The sequence below is a fragment of the Brassica napus genome, unplaced genomic scaffold (assembly GCF_020379485.1).
Source record: "Brassica napus cultivar Da-Ae unplaced genomic scaffold, Da-Ae ScsIHWf_528;HRSCAF=793, whole genome shotgun sequence".
NCBI lineage: Eukaryota > Viridiplantae > Streptophyta > Magnoliopsida > Brassicales > Brassicaceae > Brassica > Brassica napus.
The window spans coordinates 334,422-353,675 of NW_026016596.1; the positions used below are offsets into that span (position 1 = coordinate 334,422).

General features: G+C 34.4%; 2 protein-coding genes across 3 annotated transcripts; both read right to left on the minus strand.

Annotated features, from left to right (window-relative positions):
- Positions 1–4,668: 4,668 nt before the first annotated feature.
- LOC125604362 (la-related protein 6C-like) lies at positions 4,669–7,599 on the minus strand. 2 transcript variants are annotated; one of them, XM_048774775.1, is made up of 10 exons: positions 7,067–7,599; positions 6,525–6,606; positions 6,335–6,429; positions 6,180–6,251; positions 6,019–6,098; positions 5,859–5,937; positions 5,726–5,773; positions 5,579–5,647; positions 5,365–5,487; positions 4,669–5,282 (listed from the first exon to the last, which is right to left on the minus strand). In XM_048774775.1, exons 1-10 carry the CDS (start codon positions 7,481–7,483, stop codon positions 5,022–5,024), a joined length of 1,326 nt encoding a protein of 441 aa, XP_048630732.1. In that variant the 5' UTR covers positions 7,484–7,599; the 3' UTR covers positions 4,669–5,021. The 2 variants fall into 2 exon arrangements, with proteins under 2 accessions (XP_048630732.1, XP_048630731.1); XM_048774774.1 differs by having other exon boundaries at positions 6,019–6,251.
- A 6,147-nt stretch (positions 7,600–13,746) lies between these two features.
- Positions 13,747–16,618, minus strand: LOC106451907 (zinc finger CCCH domain-containing protein 19-like). Its single transcript, XM_048774784.1, has 9 exons — positions 16,283–16,618; positions 15,933–16,038; positions 15,692–15,869; positions 15,152–15,302; positions 14,940–15,057; positions 14,692–14,866; positions 14,555–14,617; positions 14,298–14,479; positions 13,747–14,220 (listed from the first exon to the last, which is right to left on the minus strand). The coding sequence occupies exons 1-9, from the start codon at positions 16,540–16,542 to the stop codon at positions 14,095–14,097; spliced, it is 1,359 nt and encodes a 452-aa protein (XP_048630741.1). The 5' UTR covers positions 16,543–16,618; the 3' UTR covers positions 13,747–14,094.
- Positions 16,619–19,254: the final 2,636 nt, after the last annotated feature.

A 19,254-nucleotide genomic window follows, 5' to 3' on the forward strand; every position in this document is an offset into this window, starting at 1 on the left:
ATCAACTTCTTGTTCAGGTTCCTCGACTTCATTTATCTGTTCTTCTTGCAATGGTGGTTCTTCTCCACTGATGATTCGTCCTCGAGGTGTAACTTTGATCACTGCTAACCAATTTATACCCGAATCTCTCATCCGAGGGTATGGAAGGAAGCTAACTTGGTCTGCTTGTGAAGCTAAGATGAAAGGCTCGAATTTGTTGTACCGACGTCCACCGTTGACATCAACTACACCAAATTTGTTAGACCGAACACCTCTGTTGACGACGGGGTCGAACCATTCACATTTGAAGATGACGCATTTCAGCTTCAGTATCCCTGGAAATTCGACTTCAATAATCTCCGTCAAGATCCCGTAGAAATCTGTTTCCCCTTTCACACATATTCCATAGTTACTGGTCGCCCGCTGTCTACCATACTCATATGTGTGAAAAGTGTAGCCTCGTGTGAAATACATCTGTGATGTGGTGACCTTTACAAGTGGAGATTGAATTACTTCGTGTAACCACTTAGGATAATCTGCATCGTCGTCATAATCAACCTGCAAAAATAAAGAGAACATTAAAATACAAATCATGTATGAAAAAATAGTTTGAGTTATAATACCTGATTCCGCAACCACTTAATGAAGTGCTGATCTTTCCTTTTGTCTACGTCACTTGTGGATATACCAGGAAATGTTTCTTCGACTTGAGAAACAAATAGGCTGTAAAATTAATCACATTTCATAGGAATGAATCTCTTGCAATTATATAATTAATTATATGTGTTTTGAAGTGTCCATATATGTTACCTTTCAAAATAACGCATCAATGGATCCTCGCAATTGAGTAGAATATAGGTGTGTGCACTATGAGCGTCTTGTTCACTCGACCACCAAACCTCTTTAGACTTCCCACCGAGTCGTCCAATCTGGCTAAAGATGTCTGGAACACCAGCAACTGCATATGTTGGCGCAACTCCACCATCATCATATCTTCTTGGAGCTCTTCTACGGGTACGTACTTTTGACGCAAAGTAGTACGATGTGAAGTGAGAAACTTCTTCCGTCAAACTTCCAGCAATTATAGAACCTTCAACTTTGGCGAGGTTCTTTGCTTTTCCCTTCAAATATTTCATGGCTCGCTCATACTGATACATCCATCCGTAATGTACAGGTCCACGAAGCAATGCTTCATATGGGAGGTGGACAGCTAGATGCTCCATGACGTCAAAAAATCCAGGAGGAAATATCTTCTCCAAGTTGCACAATAAGATGGGAATGTTCTCCTGAAGCTGTTCTACAACTTCTTCTTTAAGAGTGCGTGTGCTCAGATCCCTGAAAAATGCTCCAATGCCTTTTATATTCCAAAAACAATTAAACACATTGTTAGTCGTATATTATTTTGCAAACTAGACCGTTATAAAATTATTGTGATATAAAACACTACGAACCTGCAAGTGCTTCATGTACGTTTGTTGGAAGTAGCTCCGCAAATGCAAAGGGCAGTAGTCGTTGCATAAAGACATGACAATCATGACTCTTCATCCCAGAGAACTTTTGACCCTTTTCAACACATCTAGAGAGATTTGAAACATACCCATCGGGGAACTTCACTTCTGATGCCACCCAGTTGAACAACACCGACTTTTTTTCTGAAGACAGTCTGAATATCGGAACGGGAACTTGTCCATTGCTTTTAATATGTAACTCGCTTCTTGAGCAAATATCCGGCAAGTCCAACCTCGATTTTATGTTGTCTTTTGTCTTCCCTGGGACATTCAATATTGTATTCATGATGTTCTCAAAGAAATTCTTCTCTATATGCATCACATCGAGGTTGTGGCGCAGAAGAAGATCCTTCCAATATGGCAACTCCCAAAATATACTCTTCTTGTGCCAGTTGTGATGAACACCGTAAGAATCAGGCATATTACGAGGGACATGCCAATTACCACCCCAACGAACTGTTTCGTTAGCTCCGTAGTAGTCGATTTGTGCTTCAATTTGTTCTCCAGTTAGATATGGTGGAGAAGTGTCTCTCACAACCCTTTTGTGCCTAAACAAATTCTTGTTTCTTCGGTAAGGATGGCCAATGGGAAGAAATCGACGATGACAATCAAACCAACTTGTCTTCCTACCATTCTTCAGTTGAAACGCATCTGTCGTTCCATTACAATATGGACAAGCTAATCTCCCATGTGTAGTCCATCCAGACAACATCCCATATGCAGGAAAGTCACTTATGGTCCACAAAAGCATAGCTCGCATCGTAAAATTCGTCTTCGTTGAACAGTCATACGTCCTCACCCCTGTTGACCACAAATCCTTCAACTCTTTTATCAGTGGTTGTAGGAAAACATCCAGGGACCTTTTTGGATGGTTCGGACCAGGTATCAATATCGTCAAGAATAGCAACTCCCGTTGCATGCACATCTCCGGTGGCAGGTTGTATGGCGTAAGAAAGACTGGCCACAATGAATATTGTCTCCCTGACATTCCGAACGGACTAAATCCATCTGTGCATAATCCGAGATACACATTCCGGCTATTGCTAGCAAAATCCGGATGTACTTTGTTGAAATGTTTCCAGGCTCTTGCATCTGATGGATGAGTCATCTCACCATCCGTCTGAGTATGCTCGGCATGCCATCTCATCTTTGCAGCAGTCTGCTCTGATTGATACAATCTTTTCAATCTGTCTGTAATTGGTAGGTACCACATCCTTTGGTACGGTACCCTATTACGTCCCCGTCCTTGCGGCTTGAATCGTGGCTTCTTGCAGAATCGACATACTTCTAGCTTCTCATCATCTCCCCAATAGATCATGCAGTTGTCGATGCAGACATCTATCATCTCCGAAGGCAACCCAAGACTATAAACTAATTTCTGAATCTCATAATAAGAATCAGCAGACACATTGTCTTCCGGCAAATACTCTTTAAACAAGTCCGCCCATTCGTTCATGCAACTTTCAGGTAGATTGTGATCAGTTTTAATATTCATCATTCTAGCAGCCAACGACAATTTAGAGAGACCTTCTCTACAACCACTGTAAAGTGGTTGATTCGCCGCGTTTAACATTCCGTAAAACTTTTTTGCATCTATATTAGGTTCTTCATCTTCATCATGAGCTACGAATGCATCAGCTACCATATCATGAACCCTATCATAATCTACCATCTCCTCCTGATGGTAACTATGTTCATTATGCAAATGATGATTAACCGGTTCTTCCTGAAAATTGCTATTACTACTACTAGCTTCATTCTGATCATAATTATAACCTTCCCCATGTTGAAACCAGATATAGTAATTTGGCGTGAAACCTCTATTTATTAAATGCTTCCAAACATTTTCACGGTTTGCCAATTTCGAATTGTTGCATTTCCGACAAGGACAGAACATCTTACCACTTTCTTGGGCGAGCGGTGTTGAATCTGCTTGGTGCATAAATGTCTCCAGCCCCGCAAGGTATTCTTTCGTCACTCTCCCGTTAGCATCTCTATGCATATACATCCAATTCCGCAACTCGTAAATAGTCCCAGAGCCAGCCATTTTTTTTTCTTTCACGTTTTTTGTTGTTGGTGTGTTTAAAATGATGTTCCAACATCCATATTTATAGAAAATTTCGAATCTGGTAGTTGTAATTTTACTATGAAATTACGACGAAAATTAATTGTATGGCCAAAAAAAAACGTGAGCCACCTACCAAGTTGGTGGATTCAAAATTTCCTCGTTAAGTACACGTAAAATATTTCGTCGTAAAGCACTCGCGAAATTTACGTGGCTTTTACGAGGAAAAACTATTTCCTCGTAAAAGCCACGTTAATTTACATCGTCTTTACGACGAATATTTTTTGTCGTTAGCTTACGACGAAATAACGATGCTTTTCTTTCTCAACGTACTTTCCTCGCAAAATCAACGTTTTTTTACGAGGATTATTTTTCCTCGTTAAACTTTCTCGTTAAAATTACGTTTTCTTGTAGTGATCACATAAGTAGTTTTAAAAAATATATATAATGGAAACAAAAAGTGGTCCACTGTAACAATTTCAGAACGATAGCTAGCATGTGGTTGGCGGTATATAACAAGTTTGTAATTTTGTAGATAATTTACTAAAGATTATCTATCAAGCATGAATCATAGTCCCTAGTCCCTGCATGGATTTACATTTATAGTTATCTGTTTTTCTAATCTATCTTCTCTAGTTAGTAAAATACCAAATGGTCAGCGAAGAAGCTTGATTTGAAAATCTATCTCTAGCTAACTGTAGTCAAATAACTTCTCTCTCAAAATCAAGATAACTTAACAAATATATGTATCACTAATTGATTGTATCTACATATCTGCTCTTTTTTTTGAAAGAAGTTGATATATGTAATGTAACCCAACACATTGTATCTGGACAGGATGTATTTCAATTTTCAAATGCTTATTAGATCGATCAGCATCTTCAAGAAGAATTAACTGGTCCACATCTCTAGTTTATTCTCACTAACTCTTGCTTTGATTACCGAATATTACAAGATCTTAGAAGTTGCGTATTTTTATGTTCATCTTCCCATTTTAGTACATCTGTATAGACTAAGACGCTGGTTATTGGTGTTTCGTGTTTGATTTAGTTCATATTTCTTGATCATTCGTCTTTTCATTTAATGGCAATAGTGATTCGTTTTCTACAACCAATATTCGAGTCACATATAGTCAAAATAAATAGGTGAGAATGATTACACAACAGGGTTGCAGTCCTTGTGCTATAAACCCTTCATTATTCAGTTAATCTCACAAAGAAATAAATAAATCAAAACATACAAAAGAAATTGCCCAAGTTAGAGAATAAAAGAAATGCAAAAAGAAAGAAAAAACACTCAAAAAACTTCACCATGCCTTCTTAGTTCAAACACTATATAGTTACCTCATCATCCCAAACTCATGTCCTTGCGTCTGTGAACTCATATCTCAAGAAACCAACCCACATGTATTATTTGGTTAAAGACTGTTAGATAATAATAAATAGTAGTAGTCCTTCACTTAGAGATTGTTAGATAAGACTGAGATTGACGGGTTTGCCACGTCCCATGGTGAAGCCTCTTGTTCCATCAGGCATCCTTGGTCCCTTTGTTGCTGTTTTTGGAGACGAAGATCCGTGTAAACCTAGGCTCGGTGACATTGGGCCGAGGCTGAGTCCCATCCCGATCCCGAAGCTACGTTCTCCTCCTCCTACCACATAGCTTCTTGGAGACCGTCCTCTTCCTTTTCCTCTCCCTTTTCCCCACAGTCCTCCAAGAGTGTTCTCATCACCCTAACGTGCACACCAAGAAATGTTTTTGTTTTCCTTTTTAAATATGGAAAGGTTTAATTTGAAGGGATTAAGCAACACTAACCTCGTTATCAAGCTGATGCTCGGTTAAATGGAGACGTGGAGAGTCTTCTCCAGATTCATAAGGACTTTCATCATCTATGAGGATGCCATCAAAGTTTCTTCTGTGCTTGAGCACTGATTTGGGCTGTAAAAATACAAATTAATCTCAGAGGGTTTTTGTAGTTTCGAGAAATATATGTTGGTTGTTAAACATCGTAAGTGTGTAATGGATTTACCGAGCATCTAAGAAGCAGCCTCACACGAAGTCCTTTCCTCCAGTTTCTTTCATCGTTCAGCTTCTCCACCTGGTATGGACACATCTTAGAAACTAATGAGTTTTGGATCAAAGATGAACGTGTGAAAGAAAGAAAAGATTCACTCACAGCTTTATCCGCGACAACAGTGTGGTCATACTCGATCAGTGCGTGAATCTTTGGATTAAAAACAATCTTTTAAGTCCATGAAAAGCTCAAGAAATAGAAGAAATTATTAGAAGCAAGTCTTGGTACTACTTACTTTGTTGCTCATCAAGAAATCTCCTTTTGGACGAGAGGAGTTTGATTCTGGAGGATGACAGATTCTAATCGCTTTAACGCTGAAACAAATTCATACTTGTTGTTTGGTTAGAAAAAAAGGCATGTTTAAGTGAAAGTATATGGAGTAGAATGTTTCTTACTTTCCAACAACTCCAAAGATCTTCTCAAGGTTCTGGTAGGAGTGATCATCTGGTAGATTCTCTGCAACAACGGTCCGGCCCTGAAGAGCAATAAACAGAAACAAGAAGTAGTTAATATGTATATATATAATATAATGAAGGGTTTCGTGGTGATTAGTTACCTGCAAATCCTCTCTGTCTCTATCAGTAAATGGAACTTTACGCTTAACTTTCTTGTTGTCTTCACTCACAACCTTCATTTTGTTGTTAAAAAATCTCTCAGTATATATACTCAAGATGTTATGATTAGCATGTTGGTATCTAGAAAGAAGCTTACAAGCTTAGAGGAGGAGCGTAGAGCCAATGAAACTAAGTGGTGGTTACTCGTTAAAGCCTTGATCTTCTTGGTCGAAGCAATGTAAGATATTGGCACTGGTTTTAAATAGAGAGACATATGAATGTAAAAACAAAACTACGTTTTGAATATATATTTAATTACAAGTTGTTTCAGAAAACTGAAGGCTTACCATAACCTTCAGGGTCTTTGTTCATGTGCTTTGAGATGGACTCATTAGCTAAGAGACTCATATCCGTGAACTGGTACTCAACCTATACTTTGAAACCATAGTTAGTTTCTTGTGAGTCAAGAAATTGAATTGAAAGGCTAAACTAGCGTCGGTTTAATCTTATTTGATACATCATTATCTGCAGCTACTCGAATTAATCAACACAATATTTATAAAAAAAATCTGTAAATATGATCTCATGACATAATTATTATCTCACATTATAACATAATACACATGTGAAAAAATATTGATAATTGATATTGACATTTAATCCGAACATTGAATAGATTTGACATCAAAACATCAAAGTTTCACTGCATAGATTTGACAAATTTATGATCAATTTAAACACTTACACATATAAAAATTGAAAATGATACTTTTAACACATAAATTTCATTTTTTCTTAAAAATAACACAAAAATAAAAAAAACATTTGCAATTAAACAAAACGATAATTAAGTAAAAAAAATAACGCGGGAAACAAAAGAAGTGTTAACCTGTTTGACGATCTTAAGGCGGAGATCATCAGAGAGCAACGAAGAAGAAGGAGAAGAGTTCTGATTCACCGGAAACTGAACCGCCGGACTCGGAACGTAATACGCAGCCGCCGGATCGTGAACGTGTGGATGCTGAGCAGGATCTCCTCCTCCGACGAAGAACCAATCCGACGCCTGAGTACCGACCGCCGTCCCTCCTCCGTCGCTGTAGTGAAAGCAAGGATAAAAGTAACCGGAGATCGGAGAAACCTGCGGTGTTGCCACGGCGGCACGCGATTGCGGTACGAACTCCGGTGCCTCGGCGTTGAATTTGAACGATGACGCCTGAGCGCCGGAAGATCCGCCGCCTCCTCCTCCGTCTGATACTTTCTTATCCGCCGTGACGGATTCAACATCTTCTCGGTGCATCTGCGCCATTTTCCACTCACTATGCAAAACTCTCTTTAACAAAATTAATATTTTTTTGGTGTTTATATTTTTTCAATCTAACAAAATTAATATATTTTTTTGTTGTTTGTGGATTTGATTTCTTCTTCTCTAGTTTTTTTCTTACTACTTCCCCTCTAATAGTTATAAAACAACGATTTTTTTGAAGCCCTTGGCTTTTCGCGCAAATTATGGATTTGTAACGAGAAAAACTAGCTTCTAGCTTTGACTTTGTACTTTTACTAATTTTTAATAACTTTTAATTTTCTCTTCCTAAAAGAGATTAGAAACATAAAATCCTTTATATATTAATTGAGAAAGATTATAACCTTTAAGTGTAGTCACATGTCAACATCATAATAAAATTCAGAATCCTTAGAAAATATGTTGGTCCAATTAAGTATATATTATATTTTTTATTAAACTAATCATAAAATTAATTAAAGTGTATAATTACTATTTTTTTTAATTTTCTTAAATAAAAACTACGGAATTACCAAATATGCCTAACTAGGTAATTCACCCGTGTTCATGCACGAAAATAAATATTTACAAAATAATTAAATTATAATAATAGTTATATATTCAATTTCCTTTTTTATAACTTGTAAGTAATTTTATAATTTATATTTATGATAGATAAAAACTTATATTAATTATCATTATGTTCTCATGCAAATATATAAATATTTGTATGTTTATTTATAAGTTTGAAGTCATTTTATTTATATTATGAAAAATAATATAATATTAATATCATTATGTTCTCATGAAAAGATAGAATATTTATACATTTATTTACAAATTTAAGTCATTTTAATTTATATTATGAAAATAATATCATACTCTGTCAATTTTTTGTAAATAATTTTTTATATATATAAACCTTTATATATTTGAAAGTTCTTGATATTTCCTTTTTTTCTTTATGTTGTTTAGGGAAAATATAATGTAAGAAAAATAAAACTCGTTTTATAATTCAAAATCTATAAATTTATTAATGTTTCCTTTTTTATTATATATGTTATTTGGGAAAAATAAAAAGGAAACTAAATAAAAAGCTAATTAACAAAAACTACTAAATAAAAAGGAAAATACATTTAAAAATAGTAATTAGATGTAATATTTTTAATATATGAGGGGTATCAATGTAATAAACCATCGTGAGAGCTAATGTAAGCATGACACATAAGAAACTGACTTCTCAAATAATATTATAAAGATATATATGAAAATTAATGATTCTAATAATAAAGATTTGATAACAATTATCCCATCCATTATTTTTGTTTAATTTTATATTATTAAAATAAATTAAACAATCAAATTAGCTATAAAATTAAAATATAGATTTTTTTCGTATATGTTATATTTTGAATTTTTAAAAACGACAAAATTACTAAATTTGTTAAAATTATTATGTTAAAAATTAATGATCAATGGTTTAACATCCCATATATATTAATAGGAAAACATTTAAAAAGTTTAGAACCTTCAGTTTGTACTAATTAAAAAAGTGTCATGCTGAGTTGTCACGTAACTAGAATGTTAATTTGTTTACGTGGCGGCTTGAAAATCAATTGAGATTTTTGTTAGTCTAAAATTAAATTACTAGAGAATGTTATATTACATAGTATGTCCATTGTGGACCATTCATTTATCAAATTAAAATTTATTATATATTGTTTTTTTAAATAAAATCTACAAAATTACCTAATATGATTATGATATATATAGTAATTAATGATTTTAAATAATGAAAATTTGCTAATAATCTATATATTTTCTATCATTTTTGTTTAATTATTTATTATTAAAATAAATTACACAATTGCATTAATCATATATTAAAAATTTAGATTTTTTGTATATGTTGTATTTTGAATTTTTCAAAACGAGTATAAATTACTAAAACTATTAATAGTCTCATATAAACTTTTGTGATCAATGTTTATTTTTTTATAGTAAGATACAATGATAATAAAATCATATTAACAAATAATTTTATTTTAATAGGTGTTTATGTTAATATATATATACTTTATATTGTTTAAATTTAATTATATATCATATACGATATATAAGATTGATTGTTTTGATTTATTTATTCTAAAATGATTGCGAATAAATAAAAGCGGTCATTTTATTTATATATGTAAGCCAATTTATTACATAATAGTAATTTATTTATTAGTTATTTAATATATAGTGATTATTTTATTATTACATAATATGCACAAAAATATAAAATAAGTAATAAATATAAAATATTTATTTTGCACAAGGCGCATATCTTAACCTACATATGTATCTCTTTAATAATTTTGAATCTTAAACATTTTCTAAATCTCATACCAAAATAAAAGAAAGAAATGAGAATAAACTCAAAAATTAATATTTATATCGAGCAAATAACCAAAATGACACAAAAATAAGAAAAATATCGAAGATAGATAGGATTGACACGTGAACATAAACTTCTCATAACCATAATTAACTTTTAAGTTGCTAAAACATGATATAAAACCGAGTTGACATAGTTTCATTTAACCAAATAGTATGAATGAGATTCTTCGGCCTAAACGTTAGGTTTTTATGTGATAAATAATTTTTTGACCTAAAATATTTTTAAAAATGGCACCAGTTCATTAGTAAACAAATTATGTAGTTAAAAAAAATGTTTTTAAAAAATTGTTTAAGGGCCAAAAATATTAATTCAATCAATAATATAAATTTTATTTTCCACAAGATATTTCTTAAATAATTTTCATATAAACTTACTCTGCGCAAGACTCAGGTCTTCTTCTAGTATATATTATTACATGTCACTTAATTGATAGATATGCAATCCATAAAAAAATGAAAGAAAAACTGCTCAATCATAGACCAGTCAAAATTTGAAAAAAAAAATCATATTTCTAGTGTAAACATCTTCTTAAATTACATTGTCAAATGATATTGCTCTCTCTCTCTCTCTCTCTCTCTCTCTCTCTCTCTCTCTCTCTCTCTCTCTCTCTCTCTCTCTCTCTCTCTCTCTCTCTCTCTCTCTCTCTCTTAGTCTCACAAACAAGTATCATCCAATAGGATATTCATAAGGAAATCTTCAAAAGGCACTTAATAGAAAATTAAAAAATTTAGAAACGCAAACTAAACCTTGTAACTCATTCTTGTTGCCCGAATACTTGTTGCCCTAATTGTTGCAGTAATTCTCGATGTTGTTGCAGTTGACTTTGTTCATTTATTGTTGGGTTCAGTTTCATAATTTGTGGTTGCAGTAGCTGTTGCATTTGCGCTTGCCTTATTTGCTGTTGTTGTTGTATCATTTGTTGTTGTTGTTGTATCATTTGCTGTTGCAGTTGACTTGGTTTCATAACTTGTGGTTGCAGTAACCCTTGCTGCTGTTGCTCTTGTTGTCGCCTTGCTAGATGTAGCTGTAACATTTGATACCTTTGCTGTTGCATTATTGCTTGCACTGATCCTTGTTGCCCTAATCCGCGATGCCATGTTCCTTGTTGACTTTGCATCGATATTTGTGGTGCTTGTAGCACAGTGTTAGTTGGGTTTAGGCTTGGCTTCTGAGAGACTCTTATCATCTCTTTCGGAAATACGCCCACATTTGTAACTCCTGTTTGATTCGTAACATTCTTTAGTTTTTCTGAAACACTGTCATGTTCCACCTCAAGAGTCTTGATAGCTATCAAGAAAAAAAAAAGGAAACGGGTTAGTTATATATAGTTATTTTACTTCTCAAATCAGTAGAATAATTCAAAATATAATTTATATAGAATGATCAATCGATCATGATGATCCATATATTGTGAATTAAACGAAAAATAAATATTACCATGATCTAAGATTCGTTTGGAGTTAGGAAGTCCGAGATCCTTGATCTTACCCATCTCCTCCTTGAGAGAGACAAGATACATATGGATCTTGACGTATTTTCCATGAAGTGTTAACGTTTGAGATTTTTCAATGTCTTCCATGAACAACTTCAATGGATCACTCGTTGGTGGCGTGGGAGCACTATATATTAGAATGCTCAGAGGTTAGATTAAATGATTTTGTACAAGTTATATGATATTAATTGGGCGAATATATCATGATTTCAAACGCCTGGATGACTAAAATCAGAACGTTCTCGGATGATTTGAGCCGCAAGAGGCCTAGCTAGGTGGTCAATGTTTACATATTTAACAACAAAAATCATAACAAATAGGTAAAAAGAGGGAAAGGAAGATGGAATACGTGTTTGATGATGGTGATGGTGATGTGCAAGTGTTCATCGTTGATACTAAGTCTTCAATCTCCGATTAATAAGAACGTTCTCGGATAATTTTAGCTGCTATGGGCCTAGCTAGGTCGTCTATGTTTACATATTCAAAAGAAAAAACAATTAGGTCTTTGATGATGATGGCCCTGTGCAAGTATTCATCGTTAAAGTTATACGAGTTTAGAAAAAACCTTGTAAGCTTTTCTCTAAGAAACCCTAAATTTGATCCCGTCTTGCTTTTATTCTTTCTTTCAACCCCAGTACTAGTATTTATTTATAGTATAGGAGTATTATTATTATTTTTATTGTTTTAAAATTATTTCCTTTTTTTCGTCTCAACCTTGAATCTTGATGACTTCGCAGCTTTGGGTGGGGAGCTATTTCTTAAAGAATCGAATCATAAATTATTTAGTTGTTGACAAAAAGAAAATATATTTATCCAGTGAATTAAAATATATAGTGTACAAAAAAACTCTTAAGACGACACCCCTGTTCGAAACTACGTTAGGCGCTAGTCGGGCGGCAACCCCGGACCTAGCGAGTTACTAAAAAATCGGGGATTAATCGGAGTATACGCGGGGCCTAGTTTAATTATTATTTTATTTTATTATAATATTTAAATTAAATATAAAATATAAATATATTAGAATTTAATAGTTTTTGTATGTTATTATTGAAATTTATTATTGATTTTTAAAAATTTAATTGTTAGCAATACAATTAAAACACAAATTAATCTAGATTTTGAATTTTTATTATACGTATATATGTATATATATTAACATATGCGCAAAAGTACAAAGCATTCAATGTCTCCTAGTGGCCAAAGCATGTCAGTTTCTTCGAATAACCCGGTTTCGACGCCTCCTTCTTACGTTTTAATTATTTTGCATTATTACTATCAAAATGGACAAAAGTCCCACATCGCTTACATGCAACAAGAGAGGCAAAATATCACTCTATATATAGAATACAAACGTATAGGAGAAAGGTAAAGTAGTTGGGCTGTCTGATCTCTGGAAGCCTGATAAAATACTTTCATAAGTAAAACTTTAGGCCTGTTTAATCCTTAACTGGGCCGATTAGTTGGTCAAATAGGCTGATTAATCGGTTAATGGGCCGATTAATCGTTTAAATGGGCCGAATAATTGGTCTCCGATTTTGTTGGCCGATTGTGGTAAAGTCGGTGCGGCTGATGTCCGGATTGCGCCTAAGCGGCCGCCTAGGCGGCTAGGCGGCCGCGTTTTCGAACAGGGCATATAGGTCCTCTATGGCAGAATAATTTTAGAATAATAATATCATTATTCTTGTTTATAGGCAAAATTCTTTGTAAAGATTTGACTATAAGCTTTGTGAAAGGCTATGACTGTGCATTGATAGGCTGATGAGAGTTCGTTAACCAACCGGTAACCATATTTTATATCAGCTTAAATGGCAAAACCTTGTAAAGCAAGCTTTTCGTATCTTAATATATGATTAACTGTGTACTTCGAAAATGCAGAAACGTCTCTACAACAACGTTTTGTTTGGTATCATTAACGCAAAAAATGATGAGATTCTTGTTTTCGGTACTACAATAATAAAAAGGGAAATGATTTAAACAATTAGTTTGGGGTCTCAGTACATATCCATTCATGTTTTAAGACTCTTTAGTGAATGAGTAAGTTATAGATCAGCTAGTCTTTGCGCTGCAGAATATTATAGAAGAAAGCCATTATGATTTCTTGTTTATAGATTCATATATAATATGTCATCGTTAATTCTTTGAAAGATTTGATGAAAACTAATCCTTACCTTACATAGAACACTTTTACTATAATGGATCTTAAACAAGAAGGCTATGACTGTGCTTTGATAGGCTGGTGAGATTCGTTAACCAACCGCTAAGCATATTTTATATCAGCTTCAAAGGACAAATCCTTGTGAACAGATGCAAGCAAAACAAAATGCACTAAGAAAATGCAGAAACGGCTACAACAACGATAATAATGCTTTGTATCATTAAGACAAAAGTGATGTGATTCCTGTTTTTGGTACTTTTATTGTCTACAATGATAAAAAAGGAAATGATTAAAACAATTAGTTTGGTCTCAAAACATATCGGTTCTAGTTTTGTCACTATATACCAAAAAGACAACATATTGAGATCGCTTCAAAAGGATGCACTTGCAAGCAAATTCAGAAAACACATGCTTCCAAGTCTCAAAATGCAATACCTTTTTAGTCTTTTGACTATGGCTTTGCGGTATTTAAAGTCCTGAACCGACCTCTACTGTTCCGAATAAAAGGTTCCACAGGAAACCATCCGCTTTTGAAAGAGGCTTGAAAGTCATTGTTCGATCTTGATGTAGTGGCTGGTCAGGAGTTTTGAGACTGATATGTCTTCGAACGAATCAACTTCAAAGAGTTCTTTCAGCTTCTCATCGCATATGATTCTCCTCTTGTCAGAAGGATCCTAAGTTCATGGAATGAAAACAGTGTAAAGGAAGCAGTAAGTAAAATAACAACCAGTTCAGAGAGGAAATAGCAAACCTGAAGATCATTCTGTTCTATGTACTCCCACAATCTCTTTACCACATCTGCCCTCGAAAACGAGCTTTCTCCATCCCCCAAGAACTTGATAAGAGCATCTGAGAGTGGAAGGGGAGCAAGAAGACCACACCCTTCCTTCTTTGGCTTTTCATCATTCTCGTTTAGTTCATCACTCTCTGTGTCTAAGCGAATGTACATACTCTGTTTAAACCTTGATGTACAAAAGGGACAAATTGAAATTCATTTAGTTTTCTTACCTCCGTCCTCTGTTTCCATTTTTAGCTTTCCATTTTTTGGAGAGCTAGAGCCACCTGATTCTCCTAGACCAGAGACGAAGCAACAGATTAGGATACAGTTAAAAAGATATTCAAGAAGTTATCAGTGATCAAAGTACCTGCATTATCCTCTAAAGGCCATATGTGCTTGCTTAGATGTTTATTCATTTGAAACATATTGATGGACTCGAGAGGGAACAGAGATCTCAATGATTCATCACAGATAATTGTGCGTCCATCCTTGGGATCTTGCAGATTGTTCTCTTTTATGTATTTCCAAAGCATTTTCACAACCTGAAACAACCATTCACCAGACACAATGTCAAGGGACGAAGTAGAAGCCGATTCACTCGAGTGAGACATGTACCTCTGTCCTGGCTAATTTCGTCATCCCAGTGAAAGCCTGAAGCTCTGGCGAGAGGCTGCAAACTTTAGCAAACCCACCTCCTCCTTTCCTCTTGGGTTTCTCCTCAGACTTGGCTGGCCTATTTAATAGAGTAAACTTAGTTTATGGGCATCAAGGTGGCGATTAAGTAGATGGACAATACAAGAAGTGACGGGGGGAAACAGAAAACTAACTTCTTTCTCTTGCGTTTACGCAAATTCCTGACTTCTTCTTCACTTTCTTCTTCATTATCCTCTTCCCTTTCTTCGGCTTTTTCCCCCTTCTCGTCTCTTTCCCCTGATGCATCACCTTCATCTTCTTCTTCTTTCACACTGGTTACACACCCTGAGAAAGATAAGCGTTTCACTGTAACTTAGTCTCCCGGTGGATAATACAAATAGTTCCCTTAACATACAAAACCAATGTATTAAATCGAACGGTTGACTCATAGATTTCCGCACAATTAACCACGATTGATTAATTTATACATTCGAGTATTAGGTTTCAGACACATGATCTTATCAAGAATTATAATACCAATGGCTGACTCAAGAGGAGGAATATGGATATCATACACTCTGATGTGAGTGTACCAGAAGCATTGAGTCCATAAAGAAGTCAGGAAGACAGTCTAAAACAGAGCTCTATGATCATCACAAACACTACACTAGCCCGAGTTTACTTAAAATCCTAAAAAGAATGAATGTGTAGAGTATTAATGAAAAGGAAAGTACCATCTCCTCCATCACCTAAGGGCCAAATATGCTTGGCTAATGCCTTGTTCATCTGAAACATGTTAATGGCCTTAACATGGAACAAGGAATGAAGCGACTCATCACACAGTATCTTCCTTCTATCCTTTGGGTCTTGCAAGTCTTTCTCTTTGATATAAGCCCACATTTTCTTCACAACCTAATAACACAAAAAAAAGGAGTAAAACTTTGGCCTACAAGAAGATAATGACAGGAGAGTTACCTCAGTGCGAGCTAACTGAGAGGATCCAATAAACTTCTCAAGCTGAGGAGAAAGCTGACATACTTTGGCAAACCCACCACCTCCTCGTTTCTTTGCCTTTACTGGCCTATTATTAACACATTAACACAAACACAACAAAGTTAATCTCTTTTCCTTAATCCCTTTGAACTCAATTCTAAACAGACATTAACTCAGTTATTAACACATTAACACAAATACAAAGTTAATCTCTTTTCCTTAATCCCTTTGAACTCAATTCTATTAAACAATTGATCATTTAATTAAGAATCTGTCAGAAAAAAAAACATTTTGATTGGTTTGATTCATTCATACAAGAACTCAGAGATTACCTTTCTTCCTTCTCTTCATCGCCGTCGTCTTCTTCATCGGCATCTTCTTCAGCCTTCGGGCTAACTGGGTTTTCTTCAACTCCGCCATTGCTCTCGAGGAAAGCATCGATTTGATCTCTGATGAAGGCCTTCTTCTCCGTCAATTCGACGCCGAAATCCGCCTCCAGTTGACGACGGACGGTCGCCGGAGTCGTGGTCTCGAGGTCGGAGCTACTGAGAATCTCTCGGAGTCGAGTCACGAGGTCCGACTCTGAAACCATTTTTGTTTGCGGTTAACGAGAAAATTGGAATTTTTTTTTTTTTTGGGGCTCTGAAGAAAGTAGAAAGGAAGCGGCTGATGTAAGGGAAAACGATTCTTGAGGGGTGTTTTGGGGAATTCGCTTCGGTTTCATAACGGCGTCGTTTTTTGATCCTTCGCTTTCTCGTAATTAAAGACTAGTCACGATATAATCATGGTTAGACCATCTCACTATTTAGAGTGATGAACAAAAAAAACAAATTATTCTATATTTGAAGTAAACCTATTTTTCACTCTATTTTAAAGTGAAAAATAGAGTACTAGAAGTTTTTCATCACTCATAAGTACCGCACAAGTAAAGAGATTTCTTTTATGAAAAATTGTTCGTGAATAACTTCTCGTGAAGTCATATCTACCGCAAGAAGAGTGGACCACAGAACTAGAATCATGAGATTTGCAATAAGGTTACGACTTTTATTATCTTTAGAAAATACAACGTTTAATTCAACTACTCGTAAAGTTAAGTTCAAAGAAGAGAGAGAAGAGAGAGAAGAGAGAGATCTGGTTTTTTCGGCTGACGGTGGGGCTTCCATAGCCACCGTCGGTCTGGAGTTTATGTGTTTCTATTCTTTTCGTTTCTTGTTTTCGTGTTGAAGGGATTGTGAGTGATTGGTTTGGAGAGGAAGGGTTGTTTCTCCTCTGTTTCGTTTTGGTTCTTCGGGCAGTGGAGGCTTATTCAGCTCCGCTGACGCCGGCTCTTGTTCCCGGGAGTAGAGGCTCTTTTAGCTCTGCGTTGTCGGCATCTGTGGCCTTTGGGTATGAAGGCGTTTGGTGGTTTGTGGCTCTGTGGGAGTCGTGTTAGTCGTTTCAGGGTTTCCTGTGAGATGGAGACGGTAGTTTTGGTGGTCGGATGAGATCTCGTTCGTTAAGATGACGCTCTCCGCCAGACTGAAGATGGATCTGGGTGTAGTGGCTTCGATTGTGCTCAGGATGAGATCTCGATTTAGATAAATCGATTGAAGCTCTCCGTTTAGAAGAAGCGAAGGTGATGAATGGGTTGCGGTGTAGATGCTTACGTTGGTAAGGCCGGTGAGACGCCGTTCCAGTTCCGGCGTGCTTTCTCCCGGCGGTCGAGTTGATGAAGCAGGCTGCGCAACACGTGTGTTCGATGGTAGGGTTTCGAGACATGTGATGTCAGCGCTAGGGTTTTCGACTTTTGGGCTTGGGCTTTTTATTTGTTTTTTGTTCTCCTGAGCTCTCTTTTTTGGGCTTTCAGAATGGATTGTAGTTTCGTGGGCTTTGGGCCATCTTTAATATTAATCAATTTGGGAAAAAAAAAGTTAAGTTCAAAGAAAACAGTAACGGGAAGCTGTAAAGTCAAGACAAGACCCTTATGGAGATAGAGCTCAATACTTCTTTGCCAACACAAAAAATGTGAAGAAAAAGAGAGAAGGGAACTAAAGAATTTTATTTGGACCTAAGTTACCAAAAAACAAAAAAAACAAAAAAATCTATTTGGACCTAAGAGATTTTGATAAAATCTTAAATTCGTTGAAATTCGAAATATTCCACCCAATACTCTTGAACAGGTTTGAACCTTTGGGTACCCGCCAAAGTTAGATTGGATATTTCAGATTTCAATTTTAATTTGTATCACATCTTAATCTTAAGTCACATTCTAGTAAAATTTTATAAGTATGGATCAGTTTCGATATAAAACATATGTTTTGGTTTTAATTTGTATCACATCTAAAAATCTATAAAGTAACTATAGGTTGTTTCGATTAGGATTATATCGGTTCGATTCAGATATACCCGAAGTAAAATCTAGAATTTAAAAGAAAAACATAAGTAATAATACTTACTAGATCTCGACCCGCGCAACCGCGCAGATTTTTGTTTTTATTTATTTTTATATAAACATTTTGTTTTCAATTCTAAATTGGTATATATTATAATATAAATGTGTCTATCAATTTTTAAAACATAATAAGTTTACAGTATATTTTTTCATTGAATAGATTGTTTCAAATTTCACTTGTATTTGTATCTTCTTCTATATATATATATATATATATATATATATATATATATATATATATATATATATATTTGGATTATTATTTCATTATTAAAATCGTAACTATATATATATAAAGATTAGAAAAATATTTTTTTATTGTCGTATTCAAAGATATTGTAACATTTCACAAATTTAGAAAGTTTTTAAAAAATTCAATTTTTCGCTTCATAGATTTATATTATCGAGTAAATAATTAAACATTTAGATTTTGTTAATTTTTAAAATAAACTATATTATTTAAAATGTTTTTCATTGGTTTAAGGTAGTAAAGATTAATCATTGTTAGATAATATGATTTTTGTTATTTAAGAAAAATCTTTATAATTTTAAAGGTTAACATCGACAAATATTTAAATAATTAACATAAGGAGGTATAGTATTACAACTTTAAATTATATATATTTAATTTATATTATCTATAAATTCAATGGATCATCTGTTGTTTCAATCCAATTATTGATAACCCAATAAAATTTCTAGTAGACTCAAAATTTAAATGATAAGATTAGAGATTAAGTGTAACATGACTATTTAGAAATAGGTCCATTAGGTCCAATTTTTAAAAAATCACACATAAATCAAGGTTGTGACTTCTGTTTTAATATTTAATATACTTATTTAATTTTCAAATAATTTTTATTAGATATCATA

Excerpts from the sequence above, each read along its gene's own strand:
- LOC125604362 (XM_048774774.1), bottom strand. The coding sequence starts at position 7,483 with ATGGCGCAGATGCACCGAGAAGATGTTGAATCCGTCACGGCGGATAAG. Across the intron at positions 5,648-5,725 it reads CTGTTGTCGCGGATAAAGCT|GTGGAGAAGCTGAACGATGA; the intron begins GTGAGTGAATCT and ends TGTCCATACCAG. Across the intron at positions 5,488-5,578 it reads GGCTGCTTCTTAGATGCTCG|CCCAAATCAGTGCTCAAGCA; the intron begins GTAAATCCATTA and ends GTATTTTTACAG.
- LOC106451907 (XM_048774784.1), bottom strand. The coding sequence starts at position 16,542 with ATGGTTTCAGAGTCGGACCTCGTGACTCGACTCCGAGAGATTCTCAGT. Across the intron at positions 14,867-14,939 it reads CGAAATTAGCCAGGACAGAG|GTTGTGAAAATGCTTTGGAA; the intron begins GTACATGTCTCA and ends TGGTTGTTTCAG. Across the intron at positions 14,221-14,297 it reads TAGAACAGAATGATCTTCAG|GATCCTTCTGACAAGAGGAG; the intron begins GTTTGCTATTTC and ends CCATGAACTTAG.